General features: G+C 42.6%; 1 protein-coding gene across 1 annotated transcript in view; it reads right to left on the reverse strand.

Moving 5' to 3' along the window:
- The window catches only part of cntnap5a (contactin associated protein family member 5a), a 66686-nt gene extending 46334 nt beyond the window's left edge, over window positions 1-20352 (reverse strand). Inside the window, exons 1-3 of the mRNA XM_048238944.1 lie at window positions 20145-20352; window positions 2503-2613; window positions 178-371 (exon numbers count right to left, since the gene is read on the reverse strand). Coding sequence (XP_048094901.1) covers window positions 178-371; window positions 2503-2613; window positions 20145-20226 — 387 coding nt within the window. The 5' untranslated portion in view covers window positions 20227-20352. The remainder of the gene's footprint in view (window positions 1-177; window positions 372-2502; window positions 2614-20144) is intronic.
- Window positions 20353-25996: the final 5644 nt, after the last annotated feature.

Here is a 25996-nt window from a genome sequence, read left to right on the forward strand (position 1 = left end):
TTGAAATTAAGTGACACATTGGAACAAATTAGCAATCAGAGGTTTACAGTACAGCAACATTGTAACATATGTAATACAGTCACACTACCAATATACTGACAATGCATAGCAAACAAACACAGTGGAGACAGTGTAAACATGGAGCAAGAGCACCATGTTTATCTCAGGTGAACTCACCCCTACACTGTCCTCCTGCCTGTACTGCTTCCAGACGCGGCCTGTGTCGCTGAACAGGAGCATGTAGCCGCTGACCCAGTCCGAGCTGCCATGGCGTCCCTGCGTGGCCAGCGCCGTCACCTCCATCCGGTCCCGGAGGTCCACCTGCAGCCACGGGTACCTGTCCGTCAACTTGGGACTCCACCCGCCTCCTCCTGCAAGCACCAATGAAAGACCATTAGGGAAGGACGCGTACGAGAGAATTCTCCAGGGGGAGAGAGATATGTATGTGCTTGATGAGTGCATTCACTCACTTCATAGTAACGTGATCAGAACTGTCAAATACGTGTCGGAAAGGCACACGCCCATATAAGGATATAACATCCTCATGGGACGTTTCCGTTTTCATTGGGAGAGAAAATGAGCCATTGTGAGCTAAAACTATGCAATCAGGAGCACTTCTACGACTGTGAGTCACGGAAGGGGACTCTCAAACAGGCAGCCATTAAATGAGCTGAATAAAGTAATAGTCTCTCCATGACAACAACCTTCTTGTTTTATCTCTGAGGGCAAATTTGGCCACACAGAAATGTATCTCTCCGCAAAATGCTTTATTCAATAAAATGATGTTATGGCATACAGATAGCAAAAACCCTCTCTCGCATCAGATGTCTGGGGATGGGGGGGGGGGACTAAATGTATTCCTTACACGAGCAGAGATATTTACATATAATCACTTTAGAGACGGTTCACACACACACATGCACACTCACACACAGACACACACACACACACACACACACACACACACACACACACGCAGAATTACAGAGAAACTCCCTTGTATCACATCACATTGAGAAACATTGGTGCCTGTAACACAGCAAGCATTGCAATTGAGTCGCCTTGACCTCACTTAACACGTCAGCCAGTCCTCCTGAGAGGTGGTAAGGGGGGGGTGGGTTGTCGGGCAGAGGGGTGGACAGCAGCAGGAGACCAGTGGGGGGAGACGCCAACGTGCGCTCCATGAATGATGTGTTTTTTTTTACAGCCCCCGATGCTCATCCGCACGCGGAGCTGAGAGGAAACAGATCAGCTCTGGCAGAAGGGTTCATTACTTAACCACTGTGGGCTGGGACACGCCGCCATGGGAGGCACGCTGGCGCGGAATATCAATGCAGCGTGCCGCGGCCAGGGGAGGAAGCGCCGTTTACGGAGCCACATCCTCGGGGAACGGGATTGTTCCGTTTGTTACCTTTTGTTACCGCCTGCTGCGTAGGCCGCACCCAACCGAGGCTGGAAATCACACCGGGATGAAGTGAACGTTTAAGCGATGGAAGTCGTAAGAGAGACAGGTCCTCAATCAGGGGAGCTTTACCCATTCGGTCTTTGGCTATTTCGTTCCACGACTACAGTTAAGCGCACGGTTGTAATTTGCAATATGTGACTGTGGAGCTGTGCCAGATCCTGAGTGATCCCCAGCTGAATTATAAAAATAAGGCATACGTGCCCATGACATAAAAAATGATCTGAAAAATGAGACATACGTGCTCATGACATGATTCATGTTGTTTTCTTGGGCTTACACATACCCCTTATACATATACATGTATGTAAATCGTGTGTTTGGGCATTATTGGTAGAATAGCATTATTCTCACTACAAAATATCCATCCAGTGCTATTTCATGGCAGACTATGCAGTTTCAGAAGCTAACATCCAATCTGCTTTTTTCCCTTTATGCTGTAATTATGGAATTCAAAATGTATAGTAGGCCACACTCTACAGTAGCTATCTAGTGCACATAGTGGACTGATTTATTTCCTAAGGCATTGCAATACTGATGTATACAGCAGAATGTTTCAAGAAGTTGCCAAAAGACTATGTGTGCTTAACTGGAGCATTGGAAGACATCCAACACAGCTCTGCTTCATGTGGTTTCTATGCATTCAACATCAAGAGACCAATAAAGCTAGACCAATAACACCACTTTAAAAGTCCAGACACAAGCTTTAACTGTGAGCTTCATTAAACATACTCTAACGTTATCTTAACTTAAATCTTAACCACAGATCGAATGAGAAATAATCTGCAGTGCCATATTGACAGTGCTGTAAAGTAGCAATTACATCTCATGAATGAAGAGTATGCTGTCAGGGTCTTTGTACCTGAGAGAGCTATTGTGCTATGATGATTCATGTGCTCTGGCTACGGTTTCAACTTACCCAGGAAGTAAACATGATGCTGAGTCTTATTACAAACCATTACTGACAAAAATGTCAGAACACACCACTGATTCTAAAAGCATGGTGTGCTCTACCGGGGCACAGTCGGGGGGCTACTCACCGTCTCTTCTATTGAGTTTGGCAAAGTGTGGAGCTTGACTGTCAAATGCATGTGAAGAGCTCTCAAAAGAGCCCAGGGGCAACGTGGACAACAATGGGCCATCACAGCTGTCTAGAGAAGAGGGAGAAAGACACTGCATTAGAAAGCAAAAGCACTGTTATCCAGGAATACATGAATGATAGAAAGAGTAATATGAATGGATATGTAATATATGACATGGTTCCCATACATTCACCCATACTATGTGTGTAGACAGATTTCATTTAACACTAAGACAAATGATTGACGTGCTCAGTGTTTCCCACAGAATTTAATTCTATTTGTGGTGGTAGGTTTGCAGAATTAACTTGAATGCAACAGTTTTTAACAAATTAGTGCAGCGCGGTTATGATTCTAACCAGATTTAAGCACAATTTAGTACAACCAGGAAAATCATTGTGTGGTGGTCAATGTTGATATTGTGGTGGGCCGCCACAAATAAGTCAATGTATGGGAAACACTGACTGTGCTTTTAATGGGCTTTGGCTTTCTGCATTGATAAATAATTGATTGTGATGAATTTAGGTGATTTCATATTAAAGTAAGCTCTAAAACAACACTGCCAAATGACAGTGCTTAGTTGTCAACGATGAAAGAGTTTTAAAGCGTTCTAATTGGAAATCTCAACACACCATATTATGTGTAAATTATCTTCCAGGTGATTTGTTCAATCTAATGTAATCTATTGTGCATGTAGTTACCGCAATTTGTTGTTTGGGAGCATTCAGTGAGTTCTATGATGATATTTGCTCTAACTGTTAAGGAAATCTATGCTAGGGAAATCATACTTAGAGAACAACATGACACAAATGCAACACTGAAGTAATCTCTGTTCAGGGTGGGCTGTATTGTACTTTAACTACTGCCTGGAATGTGCAATTGTGTGAATCATACTGAGGAAATGGTATGGTATTATAAGTAATAAGATATGATATACAATAATATAAACATACACACACACACACACACACACACACACACACACACACACACACACACCACACACACACACACACAGACACACACACACAGACACATGTACACGCACCCACATACACACACACACACACACACACACACACACACACATGCACGCACCCACATACACACACACACACACACACACACACATGCGCACGCACCCACATACACACACACACACACACAAACACAGAAAAGCAAACACTTTGGGGTCTGATGAAGCAATGGCAAAACCTTCAGATGACCGATAACAAACGCTGATGCCTTTGAAAGGATCCACGCTGGTCCGAGGGGAATAAAAGACTCGCTTTAATCTCTCATTGTTGGGACTAAGTCATTTTAAGTTCAGGCAAAAATAACTTAAGAACATTAAAGCTTTCATGTTTAAATCAAGGACCACAAATGGTTGCTAGCCTCTGTAAACCTCCCTCCTATCCTCCTTAGTTGAAATTTCAATGGTTTATTCTTTTAATAAAGTAATTACAGAATGGTATACTCCTTTTATCATGGGTAACCAAGATAACAGAAGAAAAGGAGATAACAAAAGCAAGGACAAAACGGAATGTGACCTGCTATAGTAGCTCAAAACTAAAGAACTGTGTCTGTGACACTGCTTGTCAATATAAAGGTGCTTTCAGACCAAAGCGTTGTAGGGACTCATTGGGAGGATTACCAATTGTGATCTGAAAGCAGGTTCATATTGACACCCTCGCCTTGTCTGCTTTTTTCCTGATTTTCTATTTCACCCTGAGCACTCCACATTATTGCATAATGTGGTTATGCATACATTTCTTCATCTCTTTGAATCTTGATGTTTCAACTCACTTCCCCTGGTCTCCGTCTCACACTCACACACACACACACACACACGCACGCACACACAGACACACACACAAACACACGCACGCACACACAGACACACACACACCCACACACACTGAAACACATCTCTCTCCACCGTCCATGTCTCCTTATTAAATCATAGCCTCACTACTCGGCTCAGCTGCAAACACCCCACCCTCCACTCCCCAGCTGTCCGACCAGTGACCTTTGACCTGCAGGCCCATCCCACAACACCCTCTCTAGAGTTGATAGGGATTCCCTCAGATAAGCATGTGAGCATCAAATGACCAAGCCTATACCCTGCTCCTATGAAGAGTTATTTTCTTCATGTTTTTTGAGGTGCACACACACAAATGAAAGTGACATAATGTGATGAATACATTGATAAATACATTGATACATTTACACGTTGTGAATTCAGGCCATAACTTAAGTTGTGCGATAAATGTTTGAGTAAGGTGAACTCAAAAACACATGCGCACGGCAGCAGTTCAGCCCCTGAAGGTTGGGTTGCTTTAAAGCGCTAACATCAAGCTGATTGGGTAGGCAATTATTCTTTTTTAACAAAGTCTACTCTGAACACATCTTGTGTCAAAAAAACCCATCAGCACAATGGTCTTATTAAACAATCCACAGCCTGCGTTTCGGTGCGAGAATGAGTGGGAGTGTGTCAAGGACAAAAGACAGTGGGAAAGAAAATTAGCAACTGCTTTACTCTGTGTGAGAGCAGAATTATTACGCCGACGATGAAGCTGGTCCTTTTCATTTTCTGCCAATGACGCCACGCAAATGTAGGAGTGGAGGGAGACCATCTGCATGCTAACAATGCACGTGTTATCCAGAGGAGTGGGGAAATCGAATTTCTTCTGAGCAATAAAGAGGGAGGGTGGAGAAGCCCAACGACTTCAAAGTCGACTGTCTACAAAAGTGTCTAAGTTTGCCTCATGAGCGGAATGGCCCACATGATGCTCAAACATAATGTTCAAACAAGCTGTGTACAGTCAATTCTCCAGTCACAGCTTAATTCCTCCTTGACTGGAAAAATACAGAAAATGTCAAGGACTTTCTACACAAATAGTGAATGGACAAAAGTGTGGCGGCTGCTCAATCAAAAGCGATTGGTGCTTGAGGAAACTTCTGTCTGGTGCCCTTGCTCAGTTCAAAGCTGTTAAGACGTATCAGAGGGATTTGTGGTCTAACTAGCTTTTTCACGGACAAAAAATGCTTCCTGCATGGTGGGTTTTTACACCAGTCTTCTTATAAAAACAGCAGTTTCTACAAAAACATCTTATTTATAACAAAAAAAGAAAGAAAAGAAAATAGAGTAAGCATCAGTACACCCTCTAGTTTTCAAGATCCATAATCCAGGATACAGTATAACTGTGTCTAGCTTGCAATTAGCACACCGTCCTGATGGCTGGATTGTACACACTGTCTACTTAATACTGTTTGAAGACACCAGTATTACTGAAACAGCTGAATTCTCTCTCTACATTCTCAAACATTGGACGTTTGATGGTCTTTTGGGCCCCCACCGTTGACCTAATCCTAACTTACACATTTTGAACATTTGCAGCCTAACGATAGCTTAACATGCTTCTATTTTAATCTCACACAAGAAGATGACTAACTTCCTACGGTTTCCATTGAGTAAATGAAATTCTCAAGATGAGAAAAACAGTTTTTATCGGACGGCCACACATCGGTTCTGACAGCCTCGGTATCCATCTTGATTCCAGTGAGTAACGAGCCGACAGGAGTGGTAATAGTGTCATAAACATTTCCATGGCAACGGTGATGTCTAGCAATCAAAGGCTCTGTTTTTACCAGCTTTTACACATTATATTAGGATTTTGGGTACTGTAGTACTTTTCCGTTAAATCATTTTTCTTTTCTCAAACCAAGGTTGATGCCTCATTAACTTTTGGAGTCTGTATGAGCATGTACAATTGCTTAGTCATGTCATAGCTGGTTTTAAGTCTACCATGGACGGTTACGATTTTATGGCTTATTCTCCAGTTGACAATGTATTTAATTCATACTTCCAGAATCGACGGTGGGCGGGACTGTTGAGCTCTATTACAATAACAAATATCTGAAAATAAGTGACAGGCGACTGAGACAACTTTTTAAAATTCTGTCTGAGGTCAAATGTATATTAGCCTACATTGTCCTATGTAAACAAGTCCTTGTTAGCAGGGAGAAAATAAAGAATAAATAAAAAATAAATAAAGATTTTTACTTTGGCCCTATTAAACTGTGTGAGAATGTTAAACACTCCCTCCCTCAAACTCACTCTCACACACACACACACACACACACACAGCTTGATAATCCAAATATCCTAACATGCTAGCATATGGTTTATGTGTTGGCTGGATATCACTTTATTAAATCTATTAGCCACAATTAACATGGAATCACATTACATACAAGCCAACAGCTTTGAAACGGTGGGGGTTGTTATTGGGGGTTATTGGGGAGCTGCTGTCAGCCCGGGCCACCTATTGATGTGTGCCATAAACTGATTTCCATTTTCCATTTTAATGTACTGTAAGTCCCCTCCCTCTTCGATCTGCCAAAAAACGAGGATTAGTGATAAGGCAACGGGCAAAAAGTCCCAAAGAAATGCTATCATGCACGGTGGTATTGCAGGATGGACGGAAAGGCAGCAGAATAGCAAATTAAATTACAGCTCAGAATGGACACGTAAAATGAATATAGCCAGACAGCTGCACAGACGGCACTGTGCATAGAACTGTACATGAAGCAAATTGTTTTTCAATTAAATCACTGCATGATATTTTGAGATTATGAGTGCCATGCACTAATGTGTTGTACCATTCTAATACACATTATATAGAGTAGATCTTCCCTTTCAATACATAATGTATGATGCATCCTACAAATAAATACAGCATATGGGAGCTTTTTGGATTATGCCTACTGTGATTCAAGTGAAGTTTAAGTGAAGAAAAAGCCATTACTGGATATAAATGATCAAGTGCCCCATCATGTGCGAAGGCCATGTGACGGATCTGATTCATGTCCTCCCCTGAACCCCAACATGGCTTTTACTTTGAACCACAAAACAATACTTAATACTGCGTGAATGAAATGGTAGCTGGACATCTGGGCGTAGGGGAGACTGTGCCCTTTGGTGTCACTGTAAACAGAAATAATGGACTCGGTGAAGAAAAATGTAAGGTTGAAAACAGAGCCAAGTATCTACCTGCTCTGTGTCTGTGTGAATGTGCAGAAACACTAAATCTGATGCAGTGAGGTTATTTTGTGCAGTAGCCTATCTCTATTTACTGGTTTCAGAAATGTGCATATGCATTAATTGCATTGTTAAATCAGACCACAATTAAAAAAGAAAAACAACATGCTGAGGCAGTTTTTTATATTCAGCAGGTGACTGGAGTCCTAGCAGCTTGAGACATGAAGAGGTCGTTTTCATTGTCAGTGCTTATGTTGTCAGCAAGACACCACAGCATTGCCACTTGGCCTTTGCCATTTGCTGCCGCTATACCCTTTGGGTGAAACTGGATCTGAAATAACAACAGGTCACTGAAAGTGACCCAAAGGCACAATGCTTTGTCAGAAAAATCAAAACAGATCACTGAAAGACAACAAGAGCAGTTGGACAACTGCAGACCCTCACCTTTATGTGAGAATGCACGCACGCACACATAAACACACACACACACACACACACACACACACACACATGCACACACATTCATCACACATATCCTATTTGATATTACTGAACTGAACTCACAGCTGAAGAAACAGTGACATGACCCCTCTTAAGGGAATCTACTTTAGCTTTAGTTTTTAAAGATTTAGTTGTATGAGGCTGAGCACTCCACAAAAATGTAGCTCTCTGTCACACATACTTTCTCAGTGACAGTGGTTTCCTGGCTTGTCTCGACTTGCTTTTTAATCCTGCCGTTTAGGATTAGAGCACTACCAACACAGAAAGGGGGCTTAGGGGGCCAGTGATCTGAGCATGTCAGCCTCGTCATCCACCCACCCAGCCCTCTCTGAGTACACACACACACACACACACACACACACACACACACACACACACACACACACACACCAAATGTGAGAGATTTGCTTCAATCCACAGCCAGCCATACAGCACATCGCTCACCCACCAAAACACAAGGTCAAGATTTTGCCACCCTGGCGGACAAAACAATGACAGACAGAGCAGAGGCCCACCGAGTTAAGTCAGTCGGCAAGCATCCACTCAGCATGGGTCTGTGAAGCCCAGGCGACAGCAGTGGGGAGGGTACAAAAAGAGAAAGGCTGCATAAGCTTGTTTAGAGCCTTTGTGCTAGCGTTGCTGGATTTCAAGCGACCTGATTTGACTGCATTCAGATCGTTTGCCAGCAGATGTCTCAAATGCTGACTGTCATTGAGGCTGAAGTGGATCAAGCTTTTTTTTTTTTTTTTTTAAGAATTAGATTCAGGCGAGCAGCCATTGCCATTATATGCATTAAAGCACTAATACATTCTCCCTGAGATTAAATATCAGATAAATGTGTTTTATCTGTGCTGTCCCATTATCCCAGTGGATCTCTTACCACTTATGCTCTTAGTGACATGCCTCATAACTAGGGTGACCACCTGCTAATAAGCCCAAGGGGGGACAAGGGGTATGTTTCTGAGGGACAATGTGGGACACTGCCTGGCACGGTGATGCCCCCACCTCACGGGCAGACTCACTGATAGTGGTTTACCCATTTCTAGCACATACCACCTTACATGGTATATTAATATGCCCTATTCCCCTAAACATGTGTAATTGCTGAAGTATCATGAATAGGCCAACCAATGTGTATTTTTTTTTTCTAAATAAAGATTCATAATACTTTGAACATTCAATGAATTGACAGATGCACTTCCACTTACGATTTACTTTAGCTATTTCATTTTTATTTATTTTTCATTATTTATTCACTTTACATAAATTATATTGTAAAATTGTAGGATTAACAGGAATTGTAGTTGCTCAACACCACAGGAACAGTTAAAAAAAGTCTTAACTCACAACTCCAGAGGTTCACGGAACAAGAAGGGGGAGGAAGGATGGTGAGCGTGTTAGTAATTGCAGGGGGGAAAAAACTGTTCAGTGTTCTGGGTAGCCTAATGTGCACTGTAATGTTGTATGATAAAGCCACATTGGGTTTGACTTCCTCCGCAATTACTTTGTTGTATGGAATAAAATAACACTGTATTTGAAAATAACAGACTTTATTTTGTTGTGGGCCTATATGTGCTTTGGGAATATTTCAGCCACCACTTGGCCTAATGTATAGGCTACCGCAGTGGAACGTTTACGTTAGTGAAGGTAATGGTAACACTCTTTCAAGTAGGCCTATGGCTAATTAAATCTCTGATAACAGCTCAATCCACAGCAATGAAATGTATGCTTTGTGTGGTAATGGTAGATGTCTGGTAGCCTATTTGTATACAGCTAGGTCCATATGATTTCCAGTGCATACAAACATCATTCAAACACTGCTCAAGTAGCTAAATTAAATGTGTGTAATCGGTCGCGTATGTAACTCTTCTCGACTTGTAGGCCTACTTTGTTAAATTTAACATCCCCACAATATAAATGAGAAAACCATGTTAACAAATTACCTACGACGGACCTTACACCTAGGGAGAGGGGGGTGTAATTTAAGTCATAACTTGTGTTACCAGAGCCCGTCTACCGATTCTCTGGTGTTACGTTGAAACTATTCAGTTTGGTGCAACCCGATACATTTTAGTAGCTCGTAAACTTCAACGTAGTGCCAGTTTAAGTTAGAACTAAGCTAAGATGGAACTTACGTTCAACTGGTGCATTGATTAACGTTCAACTGGTGCATTGATTATGCGTGACACAGTCAGTCTCAATTTGCGGGACGCATGAATTGGGCTTCAAACGCTGTGCGCGCACGCGCTACGCGGGACTGGTGGTCACCCTACTCATAACCAATATCCACGCTCACTCTCTCTCACACACACACACACACACACACAGCATACACACCAATACACTAATAAAGTAAAACCAATGTGTCACCCTTGCAGGGTAATTACATACAGTACTAACAAACAATAGCAAGTCCTATGACAAGGCAATGTCCTATATGCTACTAATAATCATTATAGTCGAGTCAACATTGTCTACAAAATTAAATGAAATTGTGTCAAGTCTTTCAAATTTCAAGTTCTAAAGTAAACTAGCCCACTTCAAAAATTCACTGAGAAAACCCTTCAAAAAACACAGTATAGTACTGCAGCAACATCAAACTCAAACAAACTGAGTTTTTATGACACATTTCACCATTCATGGCACACCGAGACTACCCCCTTGTGCACGGGTGAACGTACAAGATTCACAACACAGGAAATCTACCATCTGTCATCCCAGAGCTCATTGATTTTGGCCATGGGCTGTGAAAGATGAATTCACCAACAACGGCGGTGATTCAGCCAAAACCCGACGCATTAATTACATTCCACCGCCATCAGCACTGTGACCGCTGGGCCGCTGGTGGCCGTGGGTGGCTCATAACACTGGACTGAGTGGACACTGTGCGCCTGACCCCGACCAGGGGGACTTCTGCTCCACTCAAGGGTGCCTTTGAGGTCTGGCTACATCATATAAAACAACAGACTAGCTAGGCAAATCCTCATTAATTTATGAGTCACCGAGTACTCTCTCGAGTACTTTTTCATCTGTTTGTTGCGGAATTAAGCTACTCAAACCATAGGTCCTACATATTCTCTAGGAAGCACCAACACATTTGATATATTATGCTAAAAGATTTGATATCACTGGAAAATAGATATTTTTATGACAGTCTTTTATGACATACCCTCTGCAACATGTCATTTTAAACACTACTCATCATTCTATATTTCTTTTTTGTGTGTATTGTCTTATTTTAAAGCACTATCAGTACTTCTTCCACTGAGTGAGTAGCGGTGCATTGGAAATTCACAGTTGTGGAGGCAGAGAGGCACACTGAAGGGCAAGTAGGCCATGGAGAATTCCTGCTCTGAATTCCAAACAGAAGGTGGCTGCACAAGCTGTAAGCAGCCACATGAATCACCCAGACTCTTTGGCATAGTCCCTCCGAAGACTAGCCCTTTGGTCCCCCTGATAACCCCTGTCATGTTATGTAAGACCACAATCTGTAGAGTATATTATTCATCCCGGCCCTCTTTTGACTCTTAAGACAAATATAGTAGCAACAGTAAACTGACACTTGAGCAGGATGCCCTTGTATCTTTTCCACAATCTGTCAGATTGGTAATATGCAATATAAGATGTTATGATGCTGCTGTGTTATTCATGTAGAGGTTATAGGCTGTTTGTCAACATGAAAAACACATTAACATAACCTGAGCCTTGGAGACATCGATAAAATACACACAGCTTGGCACATGTGGATGAGGAGACCTATGGGTCTGTTCTATTGTCACAAACAACATGTGTGATAAAAACTCAGGCATCTCTCTTAACCTAGACCTGATCCACCATATATCCTGACATGAGACAGGAGTAAAGTTCCTTTTAGAATAGAGAACAGACCATTAAACCACCGACACTATTTGTAGATCTGACAAACAAAGTGAAAACAAACAAACAAAAAAATACGGTCTAATACAAACAGTCCATTTTTACATACTGTTTAAAAGTTCAAAAACAACATTAACTTTGGTGATACTTGAAGTCAGTGTTGACTGACTGAAAGGCCATTGTATGAGCTCAGGGGGAGATTGTACTCTTGAAAATAACTTTAGACTTCTATTGAAAGCTCACAGCAGGACACACGTTTATTTATGGATCTGACAGCTCACTATGCACCAATCGGCCCTGCACTGGAGAGGAGTATTAAGAGAGCTGTGATTCCATTCTCATTAGGGACAGCATGGAAACTGGTTAATGAACAATACATTATGACATAGTGTTATACACTTGGGCTCATTTCTACTGGGTATCTGTGATTCGCGTGTTAGCACTGACATACTGATTCAGAGAGAGAAAGAGAGTGAGTGAATGAGAAAGAGAGGGAGAGAATAAGATAATGAGAGAAAGGGAGAGAAATAGAGAAAGATTGTAACGGACTCATCAGACTGACTAAATAGAGCCTCGAGTGGACTCTCAAAGAATGTGACGCGTCTTAAATCTCAAACTGTCAAAGCAGAGCTCAGCTTTCCTCACCCATGTTCTTCCAGAGTGTTATTGCTACAGTTTTCATCTGTGCAAACTAAAAAAGCAGTCACAGGGTTGCAGTTCACAAGCTCTGCCACCATCACATGGTCCTGATTACAGAAAAAAATCTTTTTGTTTGTTTACTCAACTTGTTTGTTGTTTATACAACTAACTGAAGGAAAGACACGAGTATCATTTAGCAATTCCACACAGACGTGCCGTAGAATGCCCAGCCCCATGGTCCATGTCACTATTACATGGTCCTAATAAAAAAATGTTTGTTTACTCAATTTTTGTTTATCCAACTAATTGAAAGAAAGACACAAGTATAATTTATCATGTCCACACAGACTTGACGTAGCATGCCAGTCCCACGGTCTTGAACACCTGCATTAATATGTCATCCACAGAGGCACCGAGAGACGTGTCTGCTGCACCCTCACAATGCCCATTTTCCCTCGCGCCCGCCCGCCTCAGCCGCCTGACGTCTCCCATCAGCACTTTCTGCTCTCCTGTCATCTGCCAGGATTTTCTCCGCCGGTGGCTTTGAACTGCTCTGTGCCCGCTGTCTTCACAGATCTGCTCTGTCGTAGATTGGCATCTCAGCCGACTCATTAGGAAGGCTGCCGGAGACCAAAACAAACATGCGCACTACAAAGCAATCTGACTCAATAACACCAACAAATTGCTTCTCTCTCCCCTGATGGATATCTCTCTGTGTTTTCTTTCTTTCTCGTCCTCCTTTTTTACCTTTCTTTTCTCTCTCTCTCTCTCTCTCTCTCTCTCCCTCCCTCTCTCTCCCTCCCTCTCTCTCACACACACACACACACACACACACACACACACCACTCAAGGAAGATTGTGGAACAATTTAGCAATGGTTTCTTGAGGATGACACCTCTGTGAAGGATATATATTTATATATCACTGACCAAGCACAGGGGCATATGCACAGTAGAATAGCTGGCTATTTAAATCGCAGTCTGAGGATTTAATGATGCCTTGGGCCAGATGGGCCAGACACCGTCTCCTCTGGACCGCCATTAGCCTATGGCATGTTTTGTCGCCGGGAGCCGGGTCCTGGGGCGACTGTCCCATTAGCTCCTTGTGAATACGAGATCACAGGAAAGGGCCGACCCCGCCAAGCAGGAAGCTGACAGTTGGATTTGCGCGTCCCCGCCGCTCGCTCGCCCGCTGCCCCAGATGGTACGCTGCCTACTGTGACCCTCGGCAGGCTTGTGGAAATGTCAGGCAGCCCACTCACATTTGGAACGGAATGAGAAAAGCGCTGGTAACACATCTGTAATCCCTCCGCTGATTTAAAAGTGTGGCACGCTCGCACGCATTTCAATCACGGCCGAGGGGTTAGAAGTAGTTGACACGTCCAGGATGTCTCTATTGAACCAGTGGTTCCTGCAGCAGTGCTGAAGAGTCCTTCACAGCAGATATGTGTACATGCTTTGCTTACAGATCCAATCACCTGCTCCAATTTGAAAGTCAGGCATACTTCACAAACTAACAATGTTGCCCCCCCCCCCCCCCTTCATACCTGCACTGCCTTACATTGGTGATTCTGCCCCGACGATTCCATTGCAAAGGCTGAGCTTGTTACTTGGACATGGCATGAACCTGAACTGATCACGAATTGAATTGCTTATTAGCCCGCATGGGCTAGAGAACCAAGATCAAAGGATATGCGGCTGGTGAGAGCTTTCCATCTGGGACAAGCACAGCATGTGCGTTCCAAGGCCACCCACAGTTATCTGCATCCTCTCTAGTGTGGTAATGACACAAAGCATGACAACATCAAAGTGCTGCTGGACCCCTCTGTGAAGAATCCCTTTTGAATCAACCACAAGACTGGAACATGAATGAGAAAAGAAGCAGACGCTTAATGGATGTTTAACTGGTGTTGAACGGATGTTAGCATATGAGCCATCTGTCCTGATGTGCAAAATATTCATTATGATGTCATTACTGTGCTGCTTCCTATACACTACCATGCTAAAGATTTGGTAGTTGTCTATAAATTAGATGGGAAATTCATGAAATGCATGTCAGATTAAAGGCAGTAAGCCTTTCCTTCATTGTATTGGTTTATGCATGGATGTTACGCTCCTTTTAAAACCAAAGGGTTGAAGAAACCACTCTTCTTTATCTCAATTCTATTCATTCTGGCATTGACACTTGTGTTTCTTTTGATTGCTTCATTCTGGGAGGTTAATCCTCCGTCAGTATTACCAGAAAGCAGCCACGCAAATATTTAGAACGAGGAGGACCCCCCGCAGTAGGAGAGCAGCACCCGTATCAGAGAGGCTGGCATCTGATTAGGAATGTAAAAGCCTCCGCCACCGCCACATTCATCAAATGGATTTCCAGCCTCACTGCTGGCTGTGCAGTGGGGTAATCTCTCGGAATGGCCCTATATCACCAGGACCATAGATTTTTTGTGTGTGTGTAGAATTGCGGGGCCTTATCAAAGAAGCAAAAACTCAAATGTGATTTAATGCGCTTTCTCAATAATTAATTTGGAATTGGGAGAAAGTCATCCAGCGAGACGTGATTAATGTCGAACCATGCAAATTGCTCAAGCAGAGATGAGGCAAGTGAGGAATTCATTATGGAGTCCAGGGATAATTTCTCAGAATCTATCATCAAAAGTTATCAAATGAAAACACAGGCGTAATGAGAAGGCACTGGTGTGCAGAGCACTGACCTGGGTTGTTCACTTGTCTCTGACCTTGAAAAATTGAATATTTTCATCTTTTTGGGGTAGAAACAGACACACACACACACACACGCATGCATACGCATGCATTAAATGGAATATAATTTTCTCCTACATCAAGATATTTTCTTTCACCGACACGAAAGGGTAGAACACTTTACAGAGATAATACTTTGTGATCTGGGTGCTACAATGACAGGGCACAATTGAGGCTGGGTTCTGCCAGTAAAAAAAATACTCCTTTTATATTGAAGAAAAAACTACAAAAAGCCACAACATTGTCATGCTTTCAGTTTGAAGCTAAGAATGACGGAGTGGGTCGTCTCATCTGAGTTACTGGATCTTAATCCCGAGCTAACACAAAGAGCACCAGGAGCCAGAAAGTATTTGTCTTAGAAAATGAAAGTCTAATGTGACCAAACTCACTGGAAGAAAAATAGATCCTGTCTTTCTTGCTGCCTTAAAAGCAAGTCAAAAGGTTAAGCTGCAGAGGATCTGACACATAAAGGGTAGCAGAGAGAAAGCGAGAGAGAGAGAGAGAGAGAGAGAGAGAGAGAGAAAGGGGTAGAAAGTGAAACTGCCAAAATTTCAGTGCTTCAAAATAAATCCTTGAACTCTAAAAGGAAGATGAAACCTAAAGTATACTTGAGGGACAAAGATCTTGTTTAAGCAGAGACTCGTACCCATCCATGTACTGGGAAACTACTGTAATCTGTGAAGCCAAATGCTGCAGTAAAATAACAGTCTTCACCCTTGGTCAAATACACACAGGCCATTTGAGTGTGCCATATCTTTGATTTTCTGAAAGCACCACTACTCCTGCTGCCCATCTCCCATCAAATGAAATGACAGATTCCCCCAATGGCTACCTGAGTCAAAATAGGCTGTTGATCTTGTGATCAGCAATATCTTTCACCCTGATACAGGGAGCACTGCATTGTTGAGAAGGCAGGGCAGGACAGAGAGAGGAATCCGCCGATAGCAGGAGTATCATAAAAAGTCATTCCGCTCCAGGTCACCCACTCAGATCTACTGCAGATATGAAGGCATTATGGTGTCAGCGATTCTGCAGATTCAAACACGCTCCTCAATTATTGAACTGCACACCAGACGGCTCCGGACAGAGGACACGTGGTTATGCGTGTGGTTATGGTTAACTGGTCTAGCACAAATAATATTTTGGTTAATGTTGTTGATGCCTTTTTTGTTGATATTGATAAGCTAGAGCAATACATGACTTACAGTAGTGAAATGCACTAGTATCCAGTTCCAAGATCTCACCAAGCACTTCTACTGACCTGTCCATTTTATAAGGTCAAGGATAGAGCCATTTAAACTGTAGTGTTGCCTACAAACTTCATCATAGGTAATACTGATGATTCCACACACTGAAATACTGTCTGCACCTGTCACAGTGGTGCTAGTTGTCAAAAAAGCCAGCGGTAGTGCAAGCTGACTGTGTAGATATGTAAACCCTTTTAATGTATTACAGGTCTGTTCATGATCTCTGACTCAATACCCTGAGATATGGGTATCGGGATTATTAAGCTTCATCATCATGCAGAATCTCACATTATATGATTCACAAGACAGTTTCAAAAGAATATCTAAAGGAATAGTCTCTGTCCAACTCACTGCATGACAAGTTATGAATCTATGAATAATGGCTAATGTAAATCAGTCTTACAGTCGACACAACTGATCATGTTGTGAATTATTCCTGCAGCAAGCGCCAAACTGCACAAATTAACATGTGCTTCCATCCAGTACTGGGCCGCCTGATATTTCTTATCTGCTCAATAAATGCATTTACAATGTCCATGTACCTATTTCGTTCAAAATGTAAAATGCATGAAGTTCACTCTCGTCACACATATCTTGGGAGAAAAAAAAGCCCTTTCACCGTGTATTGGAAAATGAGTGGACTGAGGCCAATTTCCACCTTGTACTTCCAGAGGCCGCTGCACACGGGGAGACAGCCTCCGTGCTCAAGTGTGTCACCAGGAGGATGAAGCACAGGGCGGTGGTGGGGGGGGGGTGGGGTGGTCTATAATGAAACTCCACCGCTGCTGACTGCCTAAGGCAAACCTTCAAAATCATACTTTCACTCTCAGCAGGGAAGCTCCCTGTTAAGAGCATCGCGTGTTTGACCTCATAAGGAAAGTTCCGGTAAATGACTTTATCACGCTAATGCTCTGGTCAAAAGTCCACTACTCCCCTTCGAGACCATGGGGAGGGAGGGCATTTGGAAATGCGAATGTAAGAAGCTTGTACTGGACCAGGCACTATGACATGCAATCAAGCCGAGCCGCGGTGCATGGTGGTGGTGGTGGCGGTCGATGCATATTTATGGCCCCTCAGCTTACGTGAGCCCACTTGTCATACACTCCGGCACCGTTCTAAGAGCACGATCTCATAAATAGAGCACTTCCCTGACAATATGAGCTACGACTCATACTCCACAGCATGCCTGTGTGCACGGCTGCCTTTCCTGAACAGCGGCCCACATGACTACATGCAGGGGAGTTCACAGGGAGGGGGGCCCTGATCCCAAAATTAAGACATGGTGATGAATCTGCAATGTATCCATAAAGGGAGAATTTCTGCATTCTCCCTTTCACTAAATGCACAGTTTATGACTACACTAATGATTACAAGATATGAAATAATGTTACACATTCCTGGTCAATATGATTGACAGACACAATAACTAGGCATTGATTCACATGGGTTGCTACGGCGGAGCATCCGAGAATTAGCTTGAAATCCACACTGAAGTGCAATAGATGCCACCTGAAGAGGCCTGAGGAGTTAGCCAAAGACGTGTCAGGATGTGGTGATTTCCACAGGCTGCAGAGCCAGAGGTGCTGGAGGGAGGCTTACAGTGATGTGGCGGTTAAAGGACTCCACATGTTATCTCTCACTGCACTGAGGACAGCCTCCTTCCTACGGGAATGCACTGGCCCATTATCTCGTTCACCTGACACGGATCAAAAACACGGATGCTTGTGCATGCGTGCTCACACACACACATGCACACACACACACACTCTCACACACACACTCACACACACACACTCACAGACACACAGGTTTGCACTCATGATGGATCTGTGGCTTTATTCTGTCTCTTTGTGGTAGATATGAAAGCATCCATTTCCTTGTCCTCTCCGAGCATCTACGGCCTCCATCGCAGGGTTACATGAACTATGGTTTACTTGATATCCACCAAAGGACAGTGAATGACTGATGTGGCATTTGTCATAACCTGTATCAGCACTGCAAAGTTACAAGACAGAATGATTTGTTTTGTGTAGGGCTCTGTAACAATAACTGGTCCTATAATAATACATCTTGATTTCAAAATGGCATAAATCATCATAGCTTATCTTATTATACATAATCTAAAGTAGGATTAATAACTGCAATTGTGCTTACTAACTAGCACATCACTCATAGTTATGAGAGCAATAATTGTGCATCTATGTAATACAAAGCTTCAGCGATAACCAACTCTGAGTTCATATGTAAATATGCAATACAAGGCTTCAGCGATAACCAACTCTGAGTTCATATGAGGGGACCTTCATCACCATTTTTATATATTTTGCAGCTAATCCTAAAATAATTACTACTCTGTAATGGTTTTCAAAAATATATGTAAGTATTCATATTTTTTGTCATGAATGCACAGCATATACACTTACACTTTATATTTAAAAATATGGTCCTTGCTGATACAACCCCCATCGTTCTTTCTTCTTGAAGAAAATTCATTTCCAAGATCAACAAAAATGGCACAATATTCCTTATAGTATTTCAGTCTTTTCCTCACATTGCATTGAGAAATGCATGCAGAGGGAAGATGAAGAAGCACATGTGAGTAAAATGAGTATAGTTGTGACATTGTTGAACTAACTTGCAGAAAGGTAAGCAATAATTCCTGGCGACTATTACATGATCTGCAGAAGTCATCAGCGAGCTCACAATAAGATCATATTTTTCTCTCTGCAACACTGCAGGCAGGCACTTAATTTGCAGTCGATACAATGTCGACTAGCCTATTCTCACATACCCTAAGTATCCAAGCATTAGTCTCTTCACGCATTTAGGCATTGTGGGTGTCAAGAAGATTTTGAACCTCGAAATCAATGCATTGGCGGTCCTTTCCCAACACTATGAACTCTCGGTCATTATATATGCACAAAAACATTGTATATACTGCTAACCTAATGACATACACTGTATTGCTACAAATCCGTGCGCATTTGTCCAACTCAATAAAACTATATGCTATCACATTCACGTTGTTACAAACGACAAAGAAAACCAACGGCGCAATCCGAAACAACACTGTCAGCTGCAGAAGACCTGGACGAGGCAATTCTGACCTCTAGTGTGTATGCTACTCATTCATGCAACAAACAGCTTCTCACTCATTTCCATTAACTGTACTTGAAATTAGATATAGTGCGGTACAACTCACAAAGTTAAAGCCAGTAGGCTACGCTACCTCATTTTAAATCGTAAAATGTTACAGTCAACAGATTTCACCAATGTCGCCACAAAACATGTGGATTTGTTTTCCAAATTAAGCAAAACTTCAGCACCTTTTTTGACAGGTAGTGTTAGTCTTACTTCTAATGTAGCCTACTGTATATTCATTGTCGAAAATCCAACCAGTTAAACATGGTCAAACATATCCACTAATTTGTTTTCAGCACTCTCGTATTTAGGCTACACTCACACAACGTTGATACATCGTTGATATGTTGACTTTGAGAAGAGAATATCGTTAACACTCTCGGAGTTACTTACAATGACTAGCTGCACGTGACGAACTGAAGAAGATGATCATGATGATGCTGACTGTGTAAGGTAAGGACTTTCGAAACTCCATGATTTTTAATTCAGACCGGAGTAAATATCCTTGCCGTGATAAGATACGTCCAAAAAGGAAAGCCTCCAAGCAAGTACTGTAGTTCCAGCGCCTTCCTTTTCTCTACCGTACCACAGACGCGTCAAGAGGCAGAGCGCCCACCGAGCGCGCGAGATCCTCTTAAAGACACACGTTGCTCCCCGAGCTCCGTCATCTCTCTCTCTCTCTCTCTCTCACACACACACACACACAGAGAGAGAGAGAGAGAGAGAGAGAAATGTTGTTTTCCCCCTCACCTTGTGTGTTTGTTGAATTGATTTCTAGGAGAAACATGAGCTTTCAAGCAGGACCCTCCACAATTTTAGTTTCATGACCATGGACAGCTCATGAACAGTAATTAGCCGATCATTCCACAAAATTATGTTTTACATGGTTACTGTAATCATATAACATTAATATTCATCGGACTATTTCAAAGATGTAAGCATAACTTTTGACTGGCATAACTAGACAAATATCGGATATGGCTCTAATGCAGATAAAATGCTTCATATGTGCAATGACAAACTCTGGATAGTATGTAAATATTTCCACTGCATAATTCACACTGAAACATCTCAGTTGTATTAAAAGTTCATTGTCAATGTCCATGAGAAACAAGATGATGCATTTGTGACAACTTGTCACATTGTGTAGCCTAATTGCATTTCCTATTTTTCAAATTATATCTCATTAAACGCAATAAAGGAAAATATAAAAGGCACATACATGCACGCATGCACGCACACGCACGCACGCACACACACACACACACACACACACACACACACACACACACACACACACACACACACACACACACACACACACACACACACACACACACACACACACACACACACACACACACACACACACACACACACATGTCCAATAGGGCTCATACACAGCATGCTTTATCATGTACTACTGTAGCCTGGAAAATGCATATTATTTAATGAGGTTTTATCACTGAAAACGATTATTTCTGAAAACTTTGGCCAAAGTTGAGATGTGGGAAAACTCATGGTTTCACTTTCATCAAGGGAAAACAGCGCTGTTGCATTGCGACATGTTCCCTCGTTCGTTTGAAATCTCTGATTGACCACCTGTTCGAGGGATTTGCGACAGCTGTTCAACATGTTTGTAGCATATCAGTGTTCAACAGAATTATTTTTAAAAACGGAGGGGATATCAGTTTTTTCTTAATAGCCTACTACCTATCTCGCTAATGAGTGTTGTAGGCTAGGAGTTATTGACGGCACTAACTTAGAAAAGACCAGAAAACAATGTTAAGAAATTTGTGGAGAAGAAGGATGGTTTGTGTGTTCTTCCTACACCTCACGGTAAGCTATTTCGTTGCTCTGATTGGTTAGGTCTATCCAATTGAGTGCAGAGGCATTCTCCCCCTGTATCGGTTGAAACACGCCCCATAATTATGTCCCAATGGAGCAGTATCAGACTCATATTCTGACTAGAATTGAGTATGACTACGTCAGGCTAGTACTACTGTGTATGCTCAATAAAATGCATCTTTGTATATCTATTTAGTCAGATTCCTGCTATTTGAAAAACGTGTCACTGCATGATATGTGTTGGCAGCCTCTTCTGTCAGTGATTACATCTCCTTTATATTTTGTGAGTGGGAGGTTTCTTTTTTGTCCAGGAGCCAGTCCTGCTCTCCATGTTTACAGTAATTGCAGTGCAGAAGGATACATACTTAATTTACATACTGTAATGCACGGAATCACCCAGTTTCTTTCTGCAACTCATCAGCCTCACAATCTGTTTAAGTGCATTCATTTCTCATTCATTGAGCTGTCACCTCCACGAAAGCCTCCACCGGACCAAAGCCTGGGCTTTCCCTGTCAGTGTGTCAAGGTATGAGACCTACACCGAAGAGCTATTACATTACAAGGCCATATCTGACACCTCTCTCCACTTTTACAAATATGGACTGAGGGCTTAACACCATTTTCCTTGGTGGAGTGGGGTATAAAAAATGCATGATTCTTCCTAAAGTTTGCAGGTTATTAAATATTTGATGAATCCATGTGGCTTGGCCACGAGGTGACTGTCAGAGTCGTTTTCACTATTTACTTATTCATCTGTTCGTGTTATTCTTCTGACAAGACAATGAGTGCAAAACAATTCATTTCATTTTGCCAAAGATATAGTAAAAACCAAAACTGAGGTATTTAATAAAAAAGAGGGTTATGAAAGCCTTAATGTTGTGGGAAGCAGTTGTGAAAGTCAGGGGTCTTCGGTGTATTCACAGCCCCACTGTTCAGATGTCACTCGAAGACAATAGGATTTCCTGTGTTGTAAATTTAGTCAGGCATTTCACATTTAGGCCTAAGCTTACTGAGACAGTGAGAAGTAACTGGCAAACAGTCTTTACTTACAGTATGAAAGGCATGTCACAAGTCTCGGAACTAACATAAGTGCTTGCCTCTGCCTTGTTTTGATGTCAATTGGTTCTAGATTGAGTGTCTGACTGACACTCTTGGCGTACTCATGTGTGGGAGGCAGAGTGATGAGAGTGGGATATACATATCTGAGGCCATGATGAAAGGCGCGTTTGTTATGTATCATCTATGATGAACAAAGGAGTGCTTTGGAGCATTTTCTGTGGACTTTATTTATTTATTTATTTATTTATTTATTTATTTATCCCTTCATTTACAGGAAGCAACTGATTGATAGCTGAATGTGAAGCCTCTCAGAGTCGAGCATGCAATTTTAATGAAGTGCATCAGTAAGAAACACAACCTAAGTGTATGTTTGACTTTGTCCCGTCTACAGCTGTCGAGACCGAGCGCCTGGTGTTGTTTTGAGCTCTCCAGGCTCCGGTTCCGCCCAGGCCCCCAGTCACAAGACAGATAGGATCGAAAGCCAGCCCGTGGTGTGTGAATTAGCCCCGAATCCGTCAGAGCAGGGTGGCTGTCACACACAAGATTCACGGCGGACGGCAGATATTCATCACACAGGATGAGACTCGCCGTTAAAACCTGCAATGAAACCTCCTCCTCTGTCAGGAGCAGCACCTATTCCTTCTCAGCAGTCTCCGCCCCTGCACCCGTAGTGGTTGGGCACCCATCAGGCTGCCACTGGTGTTGCCAGAATGCTTTATCAATTTGATTAACAGTCGTTTCATGTGACCCATCAAATTCTAATGGAATGAGATGATTGAGGGTCCTGACATGAGGCTTGCATCATCATAATTGCCAGGCCGCAGTGTCCGTCCTTACCTGGCCAAGTGTAGTTTCAGAAGTGTCTGTTATTTGCACTGCTAGAAAGTTAACGTCATATATGGTCACAGTCGATTTTGAAGAGGATACTGATAAATTGCAGATGCAGTTATGTTCAGTTGCCACCAGCACGCCTCAGACAAGAGCAAATTTTACCAGCAGAACTCAACCTGGAAAACCTTGACTCAGCACATTCAAAACATTTGATATCTGCACTAACAATAAAATCTCTTCCCCCAGGATTAGTATATCTCAATAACCTTTTGAAAGATGATTTCATGTCAGCTTGATATTGTTCTTTTTGTGACCTAGCCCACCATGTGATTATCTTTCAACATCTCATGTTACATCCCACTTGTTATAGGACATATTCTTCCGTTCACCTCTTTTAATAAGATCGAATAATCTCTCCGTTTGTGAATAAGGTTGGCCTGACAAAAGCTGGCACCATGGAAACGTCTGCTCCCTCTGAACATGGCAGCTTATTGCCTTTGTAACATTATTGCCTCAGTAGAGAGGTGGCACCAGAGCTAATATGAGGAGACTAATGCAGTTCTAATGAAATGACTAAGCTTCCCCCCCACATTCTGGATAATACGAAAGCAAAAGATTTGCACTGGGTCAGAATCAGTGTAAATATGGATTGACTTGAAGCCCAAATGAGAGTGTAGTGTTCCTAAAACCACGTCACTGTAACTATGGTCACCTCCGCAAACCTTCCTGTTGGGTGAGCGAGCATGTTTAAGTTGATTCCATCCATCTGATGTCTCTGCCCACCCACACACTCAGCGGCCATCAAACAACGGGAAATCTTTTGCAGTCTCTTCAAAGTTCGAGGATGTCACTGCAAAACGGTGCTTTCAGGTAAATGGCCCGAGCGATTGATCTGAAAGTCTTTAGCCTTGCTGTTAGCGATGAGCGTAATAACTTCAGGGGCATCGCTGTCACCAGAACCCAGCAAGAAAACATCAGAGCTCTTTGCATCCGCCTGCTTGCGGCTCATCCATCATTTGGGTAAGTGAAACTCAGGGCAGGCGCTCTGTTTCCCAAATTAAATTCTCCACAGTGGGTTGCATTGAGGTTGTGTGTGTGTGTGTATATGTGTGTGAGTGTGTGTATATATGTGTGTGTGTGTGTGTGTTTGTTGTGTGTGTGTGTGTGTGTGTGTGTGTGTGTGCATGTGTCTGTGCGGTGTGTGTGTATTCGGGGGAGTGTTGGGAAGAGTAATGTGTTGTTGGGAAGAACCTGAGACTGCTGCAATCAGGCAGGTGTCTGAGCGGCAGGTGATCTGTGAGTCTCTGGACAAGCAGCCATTTCACTCTGCCTGCTCGCCAGAGCCGTGCCGTGCCGCTCCCAGACGTGGCGGAGGCCCACCGATCAATCCAGAGCACAGGCCTTTAAATAGATTTCTATCAGATGAGTCTGGTGAAGAGAGCTAATCCCCCGAAGCTGCATTGTCAAGCAGCAAGTTGTGCTGCTATTCTTAACGATAAAAAACACATTACCAAATGTGAAGTCTTTTCTCAGCGTGTGAGCTAAAGATGGTAGAGTATAAAGAGTATACTATTCATCTAATTTCAAAACATTCCATCACACGATTAGTTTAAATTAATACACTTTTTTGTCTGGGGTCATGTCTATGAAAATTGCAATATATGCAAAGTAGCATTACTGTGAGCTATGGATTGTATTATGGCAACATAACATACAGGTGAGTTGTTGGTCAGACTGACCCTCAGTAATAAGGTTTCCCACGTACAGGTGAGTTGTTGGTCAGACTGACCCTCAGTAATAAGGTTTCCCACGTACAGGTGAGTTGTTGGTCAGACTGACCCTCAGTAATAAGGTTTCCCACGTACACAGTTTCTTCAGTTTGTTCTTCAGAATCCTTCACCCACTCAGAATAACACGACAAATAAATTACATTAAATAAAGACATACATATAGGTTACATACACGTTCAAAGTACACAATTCTACACACAGATACAGTGGCTGGTTGCCTACCTAGTGGAGCGTCAAATGCATGGAAGTGAGTTTGTTCCAGCTTTTTCTAAGCATGGAACACAGCGCTGAGACGTCGTTTTGTGGGACCGGAGTTGTGAAGAGGGTTCCCCTTGAGAGAGGCTGGAGAGCAGCTGCTCCCTCTGGGTTCCAAGTCATCAGCCGGTGGGGTCCAGATGGAGCCGCTCAACACCTTACAGAAATTCCTCCATTTTACACACGGGGCCTTTGTTCTGACAATGTGACAAATGGGATTATTAATTTCCAACGGTCCAGATGATCAAATTAAATCATTTATTTATCCATCTAATTATGGGCTTGGCAGTTACACTAGAGTAGCTTCAAATTTGATTATATTTTTCCCCCTCGTTTACAGCACAATCTCTCACTGAAATTGATTCATTTTAAGCATCATTGCTGTGAACAGGTCTGGCTAAGGGGACAGTATTAGTATTGTTCCCTTTTCAGACGGTGAGGCACAATTAGCTTTTTAGTTGC

This window comes from Alosa alosa, chromosome 3, assembly GCF_017589495.1.
Source record: "Alosa alosa isolate M-15738 ecotype Scorff River chromosome 3, AALO_Geno_1.1, whole genome shotgun sequence".
NCBI lineage: Eukaryota > Metazoa > Chordata > Actinopteri > Clupeiformes > Clupeidae > Alosa > Alosa alosa.